Source organism: Thamnophis elegans, chromosome 9, assembly GCF_009769535.1.
Source record: "Thamnophis elegans isolate rThaEle1 chromosome 9, rThaEle1.pri, whole genome shotgun sequence".
NCBI classification, from domain to species: Eukaryota; Metazoa; Chordata; class Lepidosauria; order Squamata; family Colubridae; genus Thamnophis; species Thamnophis elegans.
This window is the reverse complement of record NC_045549.1, coordinates 44,849,965-44,867,517: the sequence shown is the minus strand read 5'-3', so window position 1 is coordinate 44,867,517 and position 17,553 is coordinate 44,849,965. Positions and strand designations below refer to the sequence as shown.

Genomic DNA, 17,553 nt, shown 5'->3' with positions numbered 1-17,553 from the left:
TGACACACTGTGCTTGTGCACACTTTTACATCACATATTTCACCCCAAATTCTTGTAATCTGAGGTGAAGTGAGCTTCCTGTCAGCCATCAAAATGCGTTGCAGAGCCCAATCTTGCAGTTTTGTCGACTTTCTTGGTCTTGCAGAATGGAGCCTGTCATCAACTGAACCAGTTATTTGGTATTTTCAACCACTCTGCTCACTGTGGAGATGGCATTTCACTCTCTTGGCTATTTCTGTACAGGGGTAACCCTCTTCATGAAGCACAATGATGCGATGCCGCTGCTCAGTACTGGTAAAAGCAAAGGCCTTCATCCTTGCCCACAGCCAGAGTTAAATTAAATGTCTCAATGCTTTTCATGCCTCTTTATAGTCAGAGAGTATGACAACATTGATTGCCTCATAGATTTAGCCTCTTTGAATTTTGATTGGTCACCAAAGCTTGCTACTGATTGGCTACTTTTGATCCTAACATTCTCGAAAATTCAAGTTGTGTTTGTTTTAGCACATAAACTCACTCAAAATCTTAAAAAGACTTTGGTTATATTAATAAAAATTATGCATCTCAATCCGACTATAGAAATTTTCATCAAAGTACTAATTTTGCATGGTTTCTATGAAAAGTTGATTAAACATGTAAATACAGCTTAAAACTGAAAGCATGCAGGACTTTTTTACACAGCTGTATATATTCCAATGAGGGGTTCTAGCCAGCATTACTGTAGTTTGCTCATGTGCGTGCTTTGCGCACCTGTGCTGGATACGCATGCCCATTCAATAGTAATTGTACCGTGCATGCACAGAACACATAAAAAAGATGGTGTGGGAAATGGAGGCGACTGGGGAACTGGTTTGGGGGCGGGGCCAGCCTGGGTCTCTCCCGGTTCTGTGATCCATGCCAGTATACCATTACCACTTTGGCTGAACTGGACCAAACCGGTAAGAACCAACCTCTGATTCTAATATAGTACATTCCTCCTACATTTGAATCTAGAAATCCACCCATTGCTTTCCTTAATTTGATTGGGACTGGCCCTTCTTTGATTCAGCATATACTTTGTGACAAATCGTTCACTGCAGATTATTGCCAAGGTGATAAACAAGGCCTACATACTAATTATTAGTTCATTTTAATGATTTTGTCTGATGAAAAGCTAAGTAACAGCTTTGATCTGTATGATACATTCAACATATTAGGAGACTTATCTATGTATTTTTAAAAAGTACTATCAGTTTGCCATGCTGCCAAATATCATGTGTATTTTGATATGAGTTCAGTTTCCATAAAAATGCTCAAACATACATTATAAAAGGACTAACATAGACTTAGAAAGACTAAGAAAGGCATCTTTTACAACTATAAAAACAATATGCAACTTTTATTTATTACAACTAAGCTGTATTGTTTATACATTTAATGTGAAGTAAGCTAGCTAATCAGAATACAACTAACAGATCTGTATTCTGTGCTTTATTGGATAAAATTGCCATCTCAAGACAAACAGGGAACTATAAAACAACATTTAAAGCTTCATGAAAAACATAGACAGAATGAAGAAATCTGAGAGTGCAGTTCACCCATCCTCTTCTACAAAGACTTAATTGGTACACTTTTAACTGAAGAACAATTACATATCAACTGTTTGTAACAGACTAACAGTTTCCTTAAATTCATTGCCAGTCTCTACAACAACATATATGCAATCAGATACCTATGATGAATTAAATAGTTTTTTTGGGGGGGGGAATTTCCCCAAAGGCAAACAGCCACCACAAATTTTCATATTTACTTTCACGCTCTATCAATTCATCTAGAAGTTTTGAGAATGACACTATTATTTTTGTGCACTGATACAAGACTTACCACTTGCCCATTTTGAGGATTTTTATGAGCATATGGGGGTCCTCGGATGTGATTCCACATTTGGCCAGAAGTCATTGCAAAAACAACGCACTGAGAAATAAGCAGAAATAAAATATTAATTTACATACATACATACATACATACATACATACATACGTTATTTACAGAGGCGGTAAGAAAAGACGGGAAGAATACGTTACATACTGATGTAATCCAGCTTTAGAAAGAAAATCCTAATTTGTGGAAATGGTTTTTACAATCCGCCTGGTGATTTAGCTTCACTATCAATAAAAGAAGACTTAATAGATAAGCAAAATATGATTTAATCCTATCATGAGAATACAGGTTTATTCTGGACTGGCCTCATTAATGGGTTTAATTTTTATCCAATATGAAAAATTACAGTGATAAGATCAATTATTTGGGGTTGAAAACTAGTTCATTTTTAAGTAAAGACTAATCCTCTTTTCAGACTCATACCATATGGCAGGTATATATTACATTCTTCCAGAAGCCCAAGATATAATAGAGGACAATGCCAGCCAGCATTAGGATATACACCTTTCATATGACCCATTGCATAGAAATGGGAGGAAAATACAGATAGTTCTCGACTTAGGACAGTAATAGAATAGAATAGAATTCTTTATTGGCCAAGGACACTCAAGGAATTTGTCTTTGGTGCATATGCTCTCAGTGTACATAAAAAGACAAGATACATTCGTCAAGAATCATAAGGTACAACACTTTGAGTATTGGGAATTGTTGTGAAACTGACACCTAGGCAAGGAAGAGGGATCAAGTGGAGAATTAGCCTTGAGTTGTTATACAGCTGCAAGAGATCTAGGGATGGGGCTTCTGGGGAGGTTGCCGTTAAGCTCTTGCTTAACAGAGCTGCCCCCAGAGTTCTGGTTCGTTATCTATTTAATATCTAATAGATATCTCTTTTTTCAGGCAAGAAAAAAGCAGAGAGAGACCCAGTTGGCAAGAATCTTCTTTGAAGTTTGCAGTTTTTTTTTTTTTTGGCTGTGAACGGAGGAGGAGGATTAGCCAAGGCTGAGTCATTTAACTCCGGCCAGATCTTCTCAGCTGTTTTTCACAGTACAAGGCAAGTAACCCCCCCCCCCTCAGGACAATCTTTTGAAACTAGGCTATTGAAAATTAATACGAGCAGAGACCAAACCTGAGAACTTTTTTTTTGTTTTCTCTATCAAAAATACCAGCCTCAATGTTATAAAAAACTCCTTTGTTTAATTGTTTTCAAAATGGCGATTTTATAGCTTCCGCATTTGTTATAATGATATATCTCCAACTTCCTGGCACAGAATCAAAGGAACAACTTCTTACAAATTAACTAGCTCTACCCCCTTGAAGCTTCAAAGACTCTTTGTTGATATAGAGACATTCCAAACGGGGTTTCTCTTTGTTTTTTTTTCCTGTCTTGCTGAACTGTTTTGGTTTAATGCCAGTCTTTTGAAATCCTCCGTAAAACTCTCTGTAAAAAAAAGGGGAGGAATTTCTCCTTTTTCTCCAAACGGCATAGTGGACTAGCAAAATTAGAATAAATACTTAAAGCTAAGATATAATGGCATCAAAATCGACTTCTGCGAAATTACCTCCTAGATCCACATCTCCCATACCTGGCACAAAGTTGCAGCCCCCACCCTCTATGCCCCCTAGTGGAGATGTACTAACGAAAGAATTTTTTTTGGAAATGTTCAGAGAAGCCAGAGAACAGAACTTAGAAATGTTTAGAGAATCCAGAGAACAGAACTCAGAAATGCTTAGAGAGTTCAAAGATGAAATAAGGAATGAGATGGAAGTCTTATATGATAAATTTGATACTAAGGTCACCAAAATGAATGATGATATGATGGGAATTGTAAATGTAATGACAGAATATATTTCTGGAATGGAAGACAACTTAGAGATTCTCAATGAAGCTAAAACTAACTTGACATCTAAAACTGAAGTGGTGGAACAAAAAATTGAAAATGCTGAAAAACATATTATTATGATACAGTATAAGCAGATGGAGCTTGCATTAAGAGTCAGGGGGCTGCGTGAAGAGAAACAGGAGAACTTAAAGCAAATGTTTTCTGAGGCTTTTGACTGTCTGGTGGGAAGACCGGGATCCAATTCTGATTGGCAGATTGACAAAATTTTTCGCGTTAATTCTTGGGCGGCAAAACAAAGGCAACTCCCCCGAGATGTGGTAATATAGTTTGTTACAAGAGAATCTAGAAATATGATATTACAAGAGTCCTATAATACCAAGCTTCAAATTGGCGGACAGGATCTGATTGTTTTGAAAGAAATACCACCTCAAATGCTAAGAGCCAGAAGAGATTATGCTTTTCTGGTGGAAAAGCTCAGAAAGCGTCAGATACAGTACAGATGGGATGCCCCATTCGGTATCATAGTTACAATGGACAAGCAAAGATATCGTCTCAGCTCTGTATGGAAAGCTCAAGATTTCTATCATAAGATTCTGAAGATGGGACACCCTGAACCTTCTGGATATGGAGAAAAACCACGAGACGAACAAGATAAACAGCAAACCACACAACCATCAGATAAAATGCACCATCTCCCCCTCCCGGAAGGGCAAGGGGTCAAGGAAAAAAGACCTAACCATATGACCACCAGACAAACGGATAAACAAGCTACAATGCAACAACCTCAACAATTGTTGGCCATTGATCAAGGACCTACAGCAACAAGCTCAGAAGCTGTGGGAGGAGCCAGACCAAAGGTGAGACAGGCCTTGCGGGAGGCTCTAAAAAAGCTTCAGGCAACCCAAAATGACAACTAAGATTTTGACATGGAATGTTAACGGACTGAACTCTCCACAGAAAAGAAAGAAAATATTTCATTATCTCAAACAGTTTAAGAATGATATAATTTGTTTGCAAGAAACTCATATCAAATCAACTGATCAAAAATATTTGTTTAACCCCAAACTTGGTCAACATTTTGCGACCTCAGCCACGGAAAAGAGAAACGGCATAGTAGTATACTTAAGAAAAGACATTAAAGCCGAGCTAATTGAAGCAGATCCCTTTGGAAGATATATTGCATTAGATTTAATCTTAGAAGGGAAAAAGACATTACTTTTTGGAATTTATGCTCCTAATCAACAACAAGATGGATTTTATAGAAATCTCCATGCTAAATTAGTACAGTGGGACTTCAACTCTTGTATACTATTGGGTGACTGGAATGGCGTGATTGATACCAAAAGAGATAAGAAGACATCTCGCCCGAACACCAAACTTCGAGCTAAGTTACCCAAATCCTTTTTTGACATGATGGACGACTTCGAATTGCGAGATGTTTGGCGTGAAAGGCATGCAGAAGAATATGATTTTACCTTCTTTTCCGACAGACATAAATCTCTTTCAAGGATTGATTTTATACTAATTACTAATGATTTACTTTCTAGGGTGAAGAAGACAAAGATTATGGCGAGAGTTCTTTCGGATCATAATCCAGTTTGGATGGAATTGGGAAGGGTAGTCCAGGCAAGAAGGTCTTGGAGGTTGAATGAAAATTTATTTAGATATGAAAAGTATATTAATGATTGTAAAAAATTGTTATCTGAATATTTTGTTCTAAATATGAATAAGGGTACATCTATGGAATATGTATGGGATGCAAGCAAAGCGTATATGAGAGGAGTACTAATGAACATAAACAAAATACATAGACACAAACAAGGGCAAAAACGAAAAGAATTGGAAGAGGAAATTAAAGGGAAAGAGTTGGGGGGCTTCCTGGGAGGAGCCTACTGGTGGGGGCAGCAAAAAATCAGCTGCCTCCGAATTCCTGGCTACGTACCTGTTTAGAGGATCTTCCATCTGACGTCTTATCAGGTTTTCTTATCCTTCAGGCAAGAAGGAAAGAAGAAACTGTTTTGCTGGCAAATGCTCTTCGATTTTTGCAGCTTTTGTGCTTGCAGGAAAGGGGGGCTAGCCCAAGGCAGAACGGCTGTCCGTGCTGGGAACTTCAAACTGCCTTGTGCAGGACAAAGTAGGTCTCTCCCACTCTGCTCTAAGCTTTGTTTGATTTATTCTTATCACGAGCTGGATCCGTTTACTGTGGACAATAATTGCTTATCAACATTTTAGCTTCTTTTCTTTTTCTCCTCCAAAAAATTATTTACTCAGAGGCTTCTAAAATGGCGCCGAGCAGGCTGGCCTCACCGGTAATAACGAACACTTTTTGCTAACTCTCACAAAAATTCAAAACAAAAGAGATTGCTTATCATTTGTTTTGGTTTCACAATAGAAGAATTTTACTCCTTCATTAACCTTGCTTATTTGGAAGTTAAATGGTGATGAATCTGTTGAATGGTCTTGTTACAATGTTTACTCACTGAAAGTTTTGCCAAGCCTTAAACTTCAAAATAAAAGCCTCTTTACTTAAAGCTGCAAACTCAGGCAATAGAGTTTTATTAACTGCAGGCAGATAAATTTTGAAATGGCTTCAAAACCAAATATTAACTTGAAGTCGTCACCCTCTACTTCCAGGGGCACATCCTCAGTGCCTGGCACAAAGCTGCAGCCTCCGCTTCCTACACCCCCTGCTGGGGATGTGTTAACGAAAGAATTTTTCCTGAGTAATCTAAGCGAGGCTCTCAATGCACAGACAATTAAAATGGAAGATAAGTTTAGAGATAATAGAGAGGTGGTAAAGCAGGAGAGAAAAGAGGAAATGAAAGAAATGAAAGAAGAAATTAAAAGTGAAATAAATGGACTTAAACAGGAGCTGTATGAGAAATTTGATGCTAAGATTGATAAAATTAGAGATGACGTGCTGAGTCTTGTAACTGTATTAACAGAACATATTTCTGGAGTGGAAGATACTCTAGAGGTTCTTAATGATGCCAATGCTAACTTGACATTGAAAACAGAGGTGGTGGAACAAAAAGTGGAAAAAGCTGAAAAAGAAATTATTATGATACAGTACCGACAAATGGAGTTCGCATTAAGAGTAAGGGGGCTGCGTGAGGAGAAACAGGAGAACCTGAAACAGATCCTATCGGAAGCCTTTGACCGCCTGATGGGAAGACCAGGGACCAATCAAGACTGGCGAATTGACAAAGCTTACCGCGTTAACTCCTGGCTGGCAAAGCAGAAGCAGCTTCCTCGAGACATCGTTATATATTTTACTACAAGAGAGTTTAGAAATATGGTACTGCAAGCATCTTATAATACTAAGCTTCAAATTGGCGGTCAAGACCTGGCTGTTTTGAAAGAGATACCACCTCAAATGTTAAGAGCCAGGAGGGACTACACTTTTTTGGTCGAAGAACTCAGAAATCGTCAGATACAGTATAGATGGGATGCACCATTTGGCATCATATTTACATTTGATAAGCAAAGATACCGCCTCAACTCTCTATGGAAAGCCCAAGATTTTTATTATAATATATTGAAGGCCGGACACCCTGCACCATCTGGACCTAGAGAAAGACCACAAGAAGGACAGGATAGACAGCAAACTACACAACCACCAGACAAGATGGAGCATCTCTCTTCTCTAGAAGTGCAAGGTGCTATGGAACCAAGACATAGCCGCATGACTACTAGACGTATGGAGAAACAAGCTAAAAAGCAACAGCATCAACAATCATCGGCCATCGATCAAGGATCTACAACAACAAATCTGGAAGCAATGGGAGGAGCTAGACCTAAGGTTAAGCAGGCTGTGCAGGAAGCTCTAAAAATGCTTCAACCAACCAAAGATGACAACTAAGATTTTAACATGGAATGTCAACGGACTGAACTCTCCACAGAAGAGGAAGAAAATATTTCATTATCTCAAACAGTTTAAGAACGATGTAATTTGTTTGCAAGAAACTCATATCAAGTCAACTGATCAAAAATATTTGATCAACTCAAAACTTGGTCAACATTTTGCAGCTTCTGCTATGGAAAAGAAGAATGGTATAGTTGTATACTTAAGAAAAGATATGAAAGCTGAATTAATAGAAGCAGATCCCTTCGGAAGATATATTGCTTTAGACTTAATCTTAGAAGGGAAAAAGACATTACTTTTGGGAATTTATGCTCCCAATCAACAGCAAGATAGATTCTATAGAAATCTTCATGCTAAATTAGTACAGTGGGACTATAGTTCCTGTATACTATTGGGTGACTGGAATGGAGTGATAGATACTAAGAGAGATAAGAAGATTTCCCACCTAAATACCAAGATGCGAGCAAAGTTACCCAAATCTTTCTTTGACATTATGGATGATTTTGAATTGAGAGACATTTGGCGAGAAAGAAATGCAGAGGAATATGACTTCACTTTCTTCTCGGACAGGCATCAATCCCTTTCAAGGATTGATTTTATCCTAACCACTAATGATTTGCTTTCTAGGGTCAAGAAAACAAAGATTGCAGCTAGGGTCCTTTCGGACCACAACCCAGTTTGGATGGAGTTGGGAAGGGTAGTGCAGGCAAGAAGGTCTTGGAGATTGAATGAAAACTTATTTAGATATGAAAAGTATATTAATGATTGTAAAAAATTACTATCTGAATATTTTGTTTTGAATATGAATAAGGGTACATCTATGGAATTTGTATGGGACGCAAGCAAAGCGTATATGAGAGGAGTTTTGATGAATATAAATAAAACACATAGAAATAAGCAAGGGTTAAAACGAACAGAACTGGAAGAGGAAATTAAGAGAAAAGAGCTGGAGTTAACAATGAACCCAGATGATACAAAGGTTAAGGAAGCTATTAACATATTAAAATCTCAATTTGACATGTTGATCTCTGACCAGGTGGCTACTAATCTATTATATGCAAAACACAATACTTTTTGTAATGCAAACAAACCTGGCAGATGGTTAGCTTATCAGATTAGGAAAAAAAGGAAAACTCGAAATATATCTAAACTGATTTACAGAGGGAAGGAGGTGTTTCAACAGGAAGAGATTCAAAAGGCTTTCTGGGAATTTTTTACAGAACTGTATAAAGGGGATAAAATTAATGGTTTAGACATAGATAAATATTTAGACAAAGAGAAAATACCTTCAGTTAGAGAAGAACACAGGCAAAAATTGAATCAACCAATAACCTCGGGGGAAATCCTGCAGGTAATTAAGCAATTAAAGTCAGGGAAAGCACCAGGTACAGATGGCTTGACAGCGGTTTACTATAAAAACTTACAGTTAGAAATGGTAGAACCTCTTAAGAGAATTATTTAATATGATTCAAACGGAAGGTAAAGTCCCTCCATCTTGGAAGACAGCGTTTATATCTTTGATACCCAAAGAAGATCAGGATACTACTCAACCCAAAAATTATAGACCTATTTCATTACTGAATGTAGATTATAAAATTTTTACTAAAATATTAGCAAATAGGTTAATGTTGGTCACTCAACAATTGATACATACCGACCAAACAGGTTTTATACAAGGGAGACAGATGAAAAGTAATGTTAGATTAATTATTAATGCATTAGAATATTTGGGAAAGAACAACCAGATCCCTGCTGCGTTTATATTTTTGGATGCTGAGAAGGCCTTTGATCGAGTTAACTGGCAATTTCTGTTGATGATATTGCAAAAAATGCAGATAGGAGATAATTTTTTACAGTCAATTAAAGCAATATACCAACAGCAAACAGCACAAATCATAGTCAATGGAAGTCTAACAGACTCTTTTCAAATTGGAAAAGGTACAAGACAGGGCTGTCCTTTGTCCCCATTATTGTTTATTATAACTTTGGAAGTATTGTTGAATAAAATACGGGGCTTGGATGGTCTAAAAGGGATCAAGATTAGGCAGCAAGAATATAGAGTCCGCGCTTTTGCGGATGATTTGGTTATAATATTGGAACAACCGCAGGAATCCAGTATGGTTTTAATGAATATGATTAATCAATATGGTCAAGTGTCGGGCTTTAAAATAAACTTAGGAAAAACCAAAATATTAGCTATAAATATGAATATTAAACAAAAGGAAGAATTAGGAGTGATGCTAGGATGTGAGGTAGTTAAAAAAGTCAAATATCTTGGAGTTAACATTTTAACTTCAAATGGGAAATTATATAAGCATAATTATGAACCACTTTGGCATAGCATACAGACAGAGATGAAAAAATGGGAGAAATTGCACCTATCTTTGCTGGGTAGGATAGCGGCAGTGAAAATGAACATTCTACCAAAATTTTTATTTCTCTTCCAAATGTTACCTATACTAAAAAAAGATGCGAACCTTTTAGAATGGCAGAAGGGTATTAACAAATTTGTGTGGGCAGGAAAGAAGCCGAGGGTAAAGATGAAAATAATGCAAGATGCACGTGAGAGAGGAGGATTGAAACTACCTAATTTAAAACTATATTATGATGCAGTGGCATTATCTGTAATTAGTGATTGGATTCACTTAACCAATGATAGAATATTGAACATTGAGGGACACGATCTGCTATTTGGTTGGCATGCTTACCTGTTATTCAACAAAAAATTGGATAAGAACTTTAAAAGTCATATTTTAAGAAATGCTTTATTGCGGGTCTGGAAGAAATACCAATATAAATTAAATGACAAGATACCCATGTGGGCAATTCCTAGACACGCAATTGAAAATATGAATACAGCACAAAAACAGGACAGAATTACTTACAGACAGCTTCTTACCTCGGAAAGGGGGGTATTACAATTAAAATCTTTAGAGGTATTAAAAGAGGAGAAGGTAGTTCAAACATGGTTCCAGTATGGGCAATTACAGGCTAGGTGGAAAATAGATCAAAAAATTGGTTTTATTCAAGTTGAGGATAATCTGTTTAAACAAATAAGAGATCAAAGCTTAATGCATATAAAGAGGATATATAATGTATTAATACAGATGGATTCAGAAACAGAATTAGTTAAAGATTGTATGATAAAATGGGCTCAAAATATTGAGGAACCAATAATGTTGGATACATGGGAAAGAATCTGGGTAAGAAATGTGAAATTTACACAAGCTCAAAATCTGAGAGAAAATTTTTACAAGATGTTCTATAGATGGCATTTAGATCCTAAAAAGTTGGCTTCTATGTATCCGAATGTACAGCCTAAATGTTGGAGGTGTGGTTCTCTCGATGCTACATATTATCATATATGGTGGACTTGCCAAAAGGTTAAGGCATTTTGGATAAAAATATGGTGGGTCATGCAAAATGTTTTTAAAAGAAGGATAAAGTTTAGTCCTCAGTTATTTTTACTAGGTATATGTACTGACTTTACAGTGGTAGAGACCAATTTGACTTTGCACCTGATAACTGCAGCAAGACTGTTGGTGGCGCAATATTGGAAGAAGGAAGACTTGCCTACAATCCAAGAATGGACATTGAAAGTAACAAACTTAGCTGAAATGGCTAAAATATCGGCATATCTCAAAGATCATTCAAATGAGAGATATAAACGAGACTGGAAAAAATGGATTGACTATATACAAATAAATACGGGACTAAGAAATTCCAGTTAGCCTATGCTTAAGATCAGAAATGATTTAAACTGTTAAAAGTTAGTTCAGTAAGAAGAAGCTAAGGTCAATCTAGAATGTCATTAATTTCTTTATTTCCTTTTTCTCAATAGATTTTAGACTGTGTTAGTTAAAAATCCATACCGGGTACGGGTTCTGGGAAGTCGGGGGGGGGGGAAGGAGGAGGGGGGGTGGGGGGGTGGAGGGAGGGAGGGGTACACACAACAAAAAAAAAATTGTACTTCAATGTTTTAATGATTGACAAATGACATATTTGTGTTTTTTTTAAAGAAAAATAAAAAAGTTCTGTTAAAAAAAAAAAAAAGGGAAAGAGTCGGAATTAACATTGAACCCAGGTGATATAAAGATTAAGGAGGTAATTTCTATATTAAAATCCCAGTTTGATATGCTGATTTCTGACCAGGTAGCCACCAGTTTATTATGTGCTAAACATAATACTTTCTGCAACACAAAGGATCCTGCAAAACATCTTCAAAAGAAGGATAAAATTCACCCCCCAGCTGTTTTTACTAGGTATATGTATTGACTTTACGGCAGCAGAGACTAATTTGGTTCTGTACTTAATAACGGCAGCAAGACTCTTGGTGGCGCAATATTGGAAGAAGAAAGACTTGCCTACAATTCAAGAATGGACTTTGAAAGTTATAAACTTAGCCGAAATGGCAAAAATTTCAGCATATCTCAAAGAACATTCAAACGAGAGATATAAACGAGACTGGAAAAAATGGATTGATTATACACAAAGTAAATATGGGATTAAGAAACTTCAGATAGCTTATGTTTAGTATCAGTAATAACTTAAACTGTTTAAAATTTGGGTAACAGTAAGAAGCTGAGTTCAATGTAGAGATATTTTAGACTGTGATTGTCAAAAAGTTATACCACGTATGGGCTCTGGGAAGTCGGGGGGAGGGAAGGGAGGTGGGGATCTAGGGGGAGGGGGGAAGGGGGAAACATAATATGTGTTAAATTCTAAAGTACATGATTGCACTTGTATACTGTGGCTTTTTAATGTTAGTGTTAAAACAGAACAAACCGAATATATTGGAAGGTAATAGAAGTATACCGAAGGGAGGAGTTGAGTGAAAGAAGAAGGAGGGTGGAGAGGATGAGAGAGAGGAGGAGGAGAAGGAAGGGAGGGAATGGATTAAGAGAGGGAGTGATAGGGTTAGGGTTAGATAGAGGGGGAGGGGAAGTAGGTGTAGAGGGGTATGTGAGAAGGAAGAATGAAAGTTGGAGGGGGTTGAAAGAGGGTGTATGGTGGGTCAAGGTGGTATATTCGGTTTGTATTGTAGGGGGCATTTTCTATATAAGTGAGGGCTGTGTTTATTACTCAATGTTATATGCTCCGGTTATGCACAGTAAACATCTGATTGTATAGAATGAAATGGAAATAAAAAAATATTATGTTATTTAGAAAAAAAAGAGAGAGAGATCTAGGGATGAACCTCCTTCTAAGTTCCATGTGACCTTTTTTTGTTGTTCCCAAGAAAAGGCAAGCAGTCTGGGGAGATTCTTATATTACAGGCAGAATACAATAGTTACATTGAAACCTACAAGTGTGATCTGGTTGCTTATGTCTGACAGTAATACAGCCCAGAATTATGGCTGTAAGTCACTGCAGTTGTAAGCCAAGGCCCAAATTTAAGGCTTTTTTCAAAAGTTAAGCAAATGATGCAATCGTTAAGCAAACCCATTCATTTGAAAGGGTATTTTTGCCAGGAACTAGCAAAAAATTCAGAAATTATAGTCCTGCAACCAAGAAATTGTGCAACCAGTGGTAAAGCTGGCTACCCCACTGAACTTGGTTGGGGGAAGCACAATCATTTACAATGTACGATAGGTGGGGATGCTTTACAATCTGTAAAATGAGGGCTATCTGTAGTTCTCCAATCATTGTAACAATTATATGCCACCATGGGTACTAACCTCACTTCCACATTTCACCACTGGTAAATAAGATAAAGGAAAATGGAAAATCAGCTACTTGCAACCGTTTCTCAGAACATGATTGCTTATACAATTAGGAAAAAATCATTTCTATAGTGTTAACATATAAGTTAGAAGGTGGGATTGCTAATTGCATCACATTAAAGTAGAATCTTAGCTGAAAAGCAAGGATTACATTTACATTATTTGTCTTTTACTTATATGCAACTCAAAAAATAAGAATACCTACAGTAAATGCTAGTCACTATAAAAAGCAACAGCCATGTAAAATGCTATTCAACCCATGTCTGCAGCAATTACAATCTCAAACAGAATGCAGTAGATTTCTAAAGACATGCAAATTTGACCCTAAATTAAGCTTAATGCTAAATTACACTCAGAATTCATATCCCATTAAGCAACAAATATACTATGTAACAAACAACCTCCTCCTCTTCTTAATGCCTATTAAACAATACTACTGAAGCAGGTTAACATCTGGAATTTTCATACAGCCCTGTACGAAGTGTCACCTAGCAACTATTCCAAATTACAAAAGATGCCCCAAAGTAACTTATGATCCAGTTTAAAAGTTTCAGCAGCTACAGCAGCCCTGTGGTCATTTAGCCTCATGACTGACTGAATAGATGCTACAGTGTGCCTACCCACCTATTTCCCGCAATCCTGTCCTGCAGGTCCCTATAGACACTGAGCCTACTTTGACACCCCTCAAGTGTCAAAGGGTTCCACACATTTCTCCACACCTCAGTCACTGACTGCTCACTTACCTTTTACCATGAAGGGTACCTTCTGGAAGATTGCATTGAGAATGAGAGCAAGGTGCCTCATTTGTCAGCACCCCCAAACCACATGAATGCAGCTTGGAAGCAGTGCTATTTTTACAATGGTTGAACTGAGAGTGCTCCAATTCTGCATGCTGGTGGTTTTTAAGAAGAGATTGGACAATATTTGTATGAAATGGTGTAGGTTTTCTGCTTGTACAGGTTGGATTAGAAGACCTCCACAATCCCTTCCAATTCTGTTATTCTGTTAAAATCTACAGTGATAGGAATTATGATGTTCATTTATCTTCTATCAAACTATCAAGCCAATACTGAGATATTAAAAAAAAATCTCATGAGGATTTTTTTATGTCTAAAAAGGAACTTAGGCCCTATTCATATCCATGAGTTCAGATTCATGAGTTCAGGGAAAGAAAAAATGATGCTGGCAAATGCATTCATCCTTATTTATTTATTTATTTATTTGATTTATTATTCCCTTTTTATTATTAAGTCATCTCCAATCAGAGTATAAAATAAACAATAAAAGAAAACCATGATCATTAACACAAATGGACAAGAAGAACAGAAAAGGGCAGGAAATGCAACAGGGCAGATTCAATCAAAAGCTTGTTTGAATAAGTGGGTCTTTATCTCATGCTGGAAATTTACAAATCAATCCATTTTCTATACATGAAAGCTGGCTGGGTGACTTTGGGCCAGCCATTCTCTCTCAGGCTAACTCAACTCACGGGGTTTTGTGGGGAAACTAAGAGAAAGGAATATTAGATACAGTATGTTCACTACCTTAAGTTACTAATAAAAATAGTAAAGGCAGGATAAAAATAAATATTTTGGAGGAGGGGAGTTATTGCTTTTAATTATTATTTTTATCTTTGCAGGCCACCCAGAATCACTGAGAGTGAAAATATTAATTTTCTTTATTTAAGAAAATAAGTCTAGGAGGCAGAAACAAATGTATCCCCAAATTCCCCCTAAAGCCAAGTGCTATCGAATGGGAAGGGACTTACCTTTCTTAAATTTTATCAGCGCCAAATTTAAAAGTGTATTTGAGCTCCACTTTAGCAAATTTAAAACATTGTATATATACAGAATAATTCCAGTCTGAGCAGCTTTTGTAGCTTGAGTTTAAAGTTTTTGGAAGCTGAAGAAAACATCTACATTCAACTATTCACAAAGCTGAACGTAGAACAGCTTCAACAACTATGAGCCTATTGTGTGATAGCCATTTGAAAAATGTCAGCATCTGGACCTTTTTGCTATTTTAATGCATTATCTATTAATAAGGAACAAACTAGCATGAATGCTAGCAGATGTTAATGAACTATCTAACTCAGATGCAACCTGGAGGCAACATAAACTCACATCATTATACAAGTCCTCTACATCTAGAACTGGATGATTACACAATGCTTGGGAAATTGGGTTTATAGAGAACACTGGTCTTCATTGTAGTTTCCTCTGGGCTGCTTTCCTTTTCAGAATGCTAGGAAATATAGCTCATTTTATTTTCATTTTCTTATTGTTTCACATTTTATAATATTCAGTTCCATTTCCTTGTTCCTGTTATTGCATATTTGAGGTATCTCAAATTCACATACTCTATGGCCTACAAAATTGCAAATACTTCATGAAGCACATGGTGAAAGGAAACTTTCTATACTATGTTTTGCAAATAACTTCTTCCTATTTGTGGAACATATCAGCCTTTCTATATTAATAATGTTTTAATTACTAAGTCATGATAATACAGTAATGCAGTTGTTCAGGTGTTTTTTACCGCTTGAACATTCTACATCCAAATTATTGAAGCATTATTATCCAATTTATTTTCTAAAGTAATATGGTAACTTTTCCCATCTGAAAAAAAAGAGTCTGATCCCACGCTTTCTCCAAGAACAAATTATGATGTATGAAGTCACTCAAGTTAATTCTAAACCAGACAGAAGTAGCTTGCTAACAATACTGATTATATAACTGATCAGTGGATCAGAGCCATGCCCTGTATAGACTTCTTATTATATTGGGCTATTAATTTTATTTTAATAGACTTACATAGCTTGGCAGCACAGAAAACAATAAAAACAGCAGTCTACCCGCCAAAATCAACATAAAAAATCTATTAACACTGTAAAAACTACTGGCATCCATGGCAATACACTCCTATATATCCACATACCATCTTACTGGTCTCGAATTTGTTCTGTTTCATTATTATTGTTCTTCCTGTTAACTACTTTGTCATTAACATAACCTATAGAAAATAGATGAATAAGTTGCAAATAGATTTAGTAGTTTAAAATTTTTGGGAGTGTTAGGGGTGGGAACTAATGTTGTAGTAATATATTGATCATTATTCAACTAGAGGGGATAATATATGTATATTGTGAATTTTTGATGCATATTTTTAATTTTTTGATTGTTTTGCGCGTAGGTTGTTTTTTGGTTTCTTGATGGTTGTTGTTTTGTGTTTGTGTGTGTGTGTGTGTGTGTGTGTTCGGAGACTTCAGCTTGTCCAGAATGTAGCCGCGTGAGCGATTGTGGGTGTGCCTTGGTACACTCACGTTACACCTATCCTCCGTGAGCTGCACTGGCTGCCTATTGGTCTCCGGATACGCTTCAAGGTGCTAGTCGTTACTTATAAAGCCCTACATGGTATTGGACCTGGGTACTTGAGAAACTGCCTTCTGCCAATTACCTCCCATAGACCCATCAGATCCCACAGATTAGGCCTCCTCCGAATTCCATCTGCAGGCCAATGCCGGTTGTCGACCACCCGGAGGAGGGCCTTCTCTGTGGCTGCTCCGGCCCTTTGGAACGATCTCCCTGTGGAGATTCGGACCCTCACCACCCTTCAGGCTTTCCAAAACACCGTTAAGACCTGGCTGTTCCAGCAGGCCTGGGGCTCCTGAGTTCCACCCCTACTCGAATTGTTGTGCGTGTTGTGACTTTTTAAATTTTTTTTGTACTGTTGTTTGTTTTTTGTCTTTTTACTTTTTTGTATTGTGACCCTTCCCTTCTGGTTTGTCAGCCGCCCTGAGTCCCTCCGGGAATAGGGCGGCATACAAGTCGAATAAACCAACCAACCAACCAACCAAAGGGTTTTAATCTGTATTTTTTGGAAATAATCATTAATAATTATTATATAATAAATAAAAATTATAAAACATATAATTTATACTTACGGACACACAATTTTATGGTAATTATAAAACAAAGTACACAAATCTGAAAATTGAAATGGAATGATTATGGCATAAACTCTCCATGATCATGATGGTCCCAGTGATTATTGGCACACCATCCCAAAAAATCTTGGAAAGCATTTAGAAAATCTGCACACCTGACAAAATTTTAATCTGTCAATTGCAAAAGATTTGTATACACACATATATCACAGTTACATTATGACTTCTTAAATTTGGGGGAAGAACTGAATTATTTTT

General features: G+C 36.9%; 1 protein-coding gene across 1 annotated transcript in view; it reads right to left on the bottom strand.

The window, feature by feature from the left end:
• Positions 1-17,553, bottom strand: part of TUSC3 (tumor suppressor candidate 3) — a 162,617-nt gene that overhangs the window by 52,755 nt on the left and 92,309 nt on the right. The window contains exon 6 of the mRNA XM_032224370.1: positions 1,864-1,953. Within this exon, the coding sequence (XP_032080261.1) occupies positions 1,864-1,953 (90 nt within the window). The remainder of the gene's footprint in view (positions 1-1,863; positions 1,954-17,553) is intronic.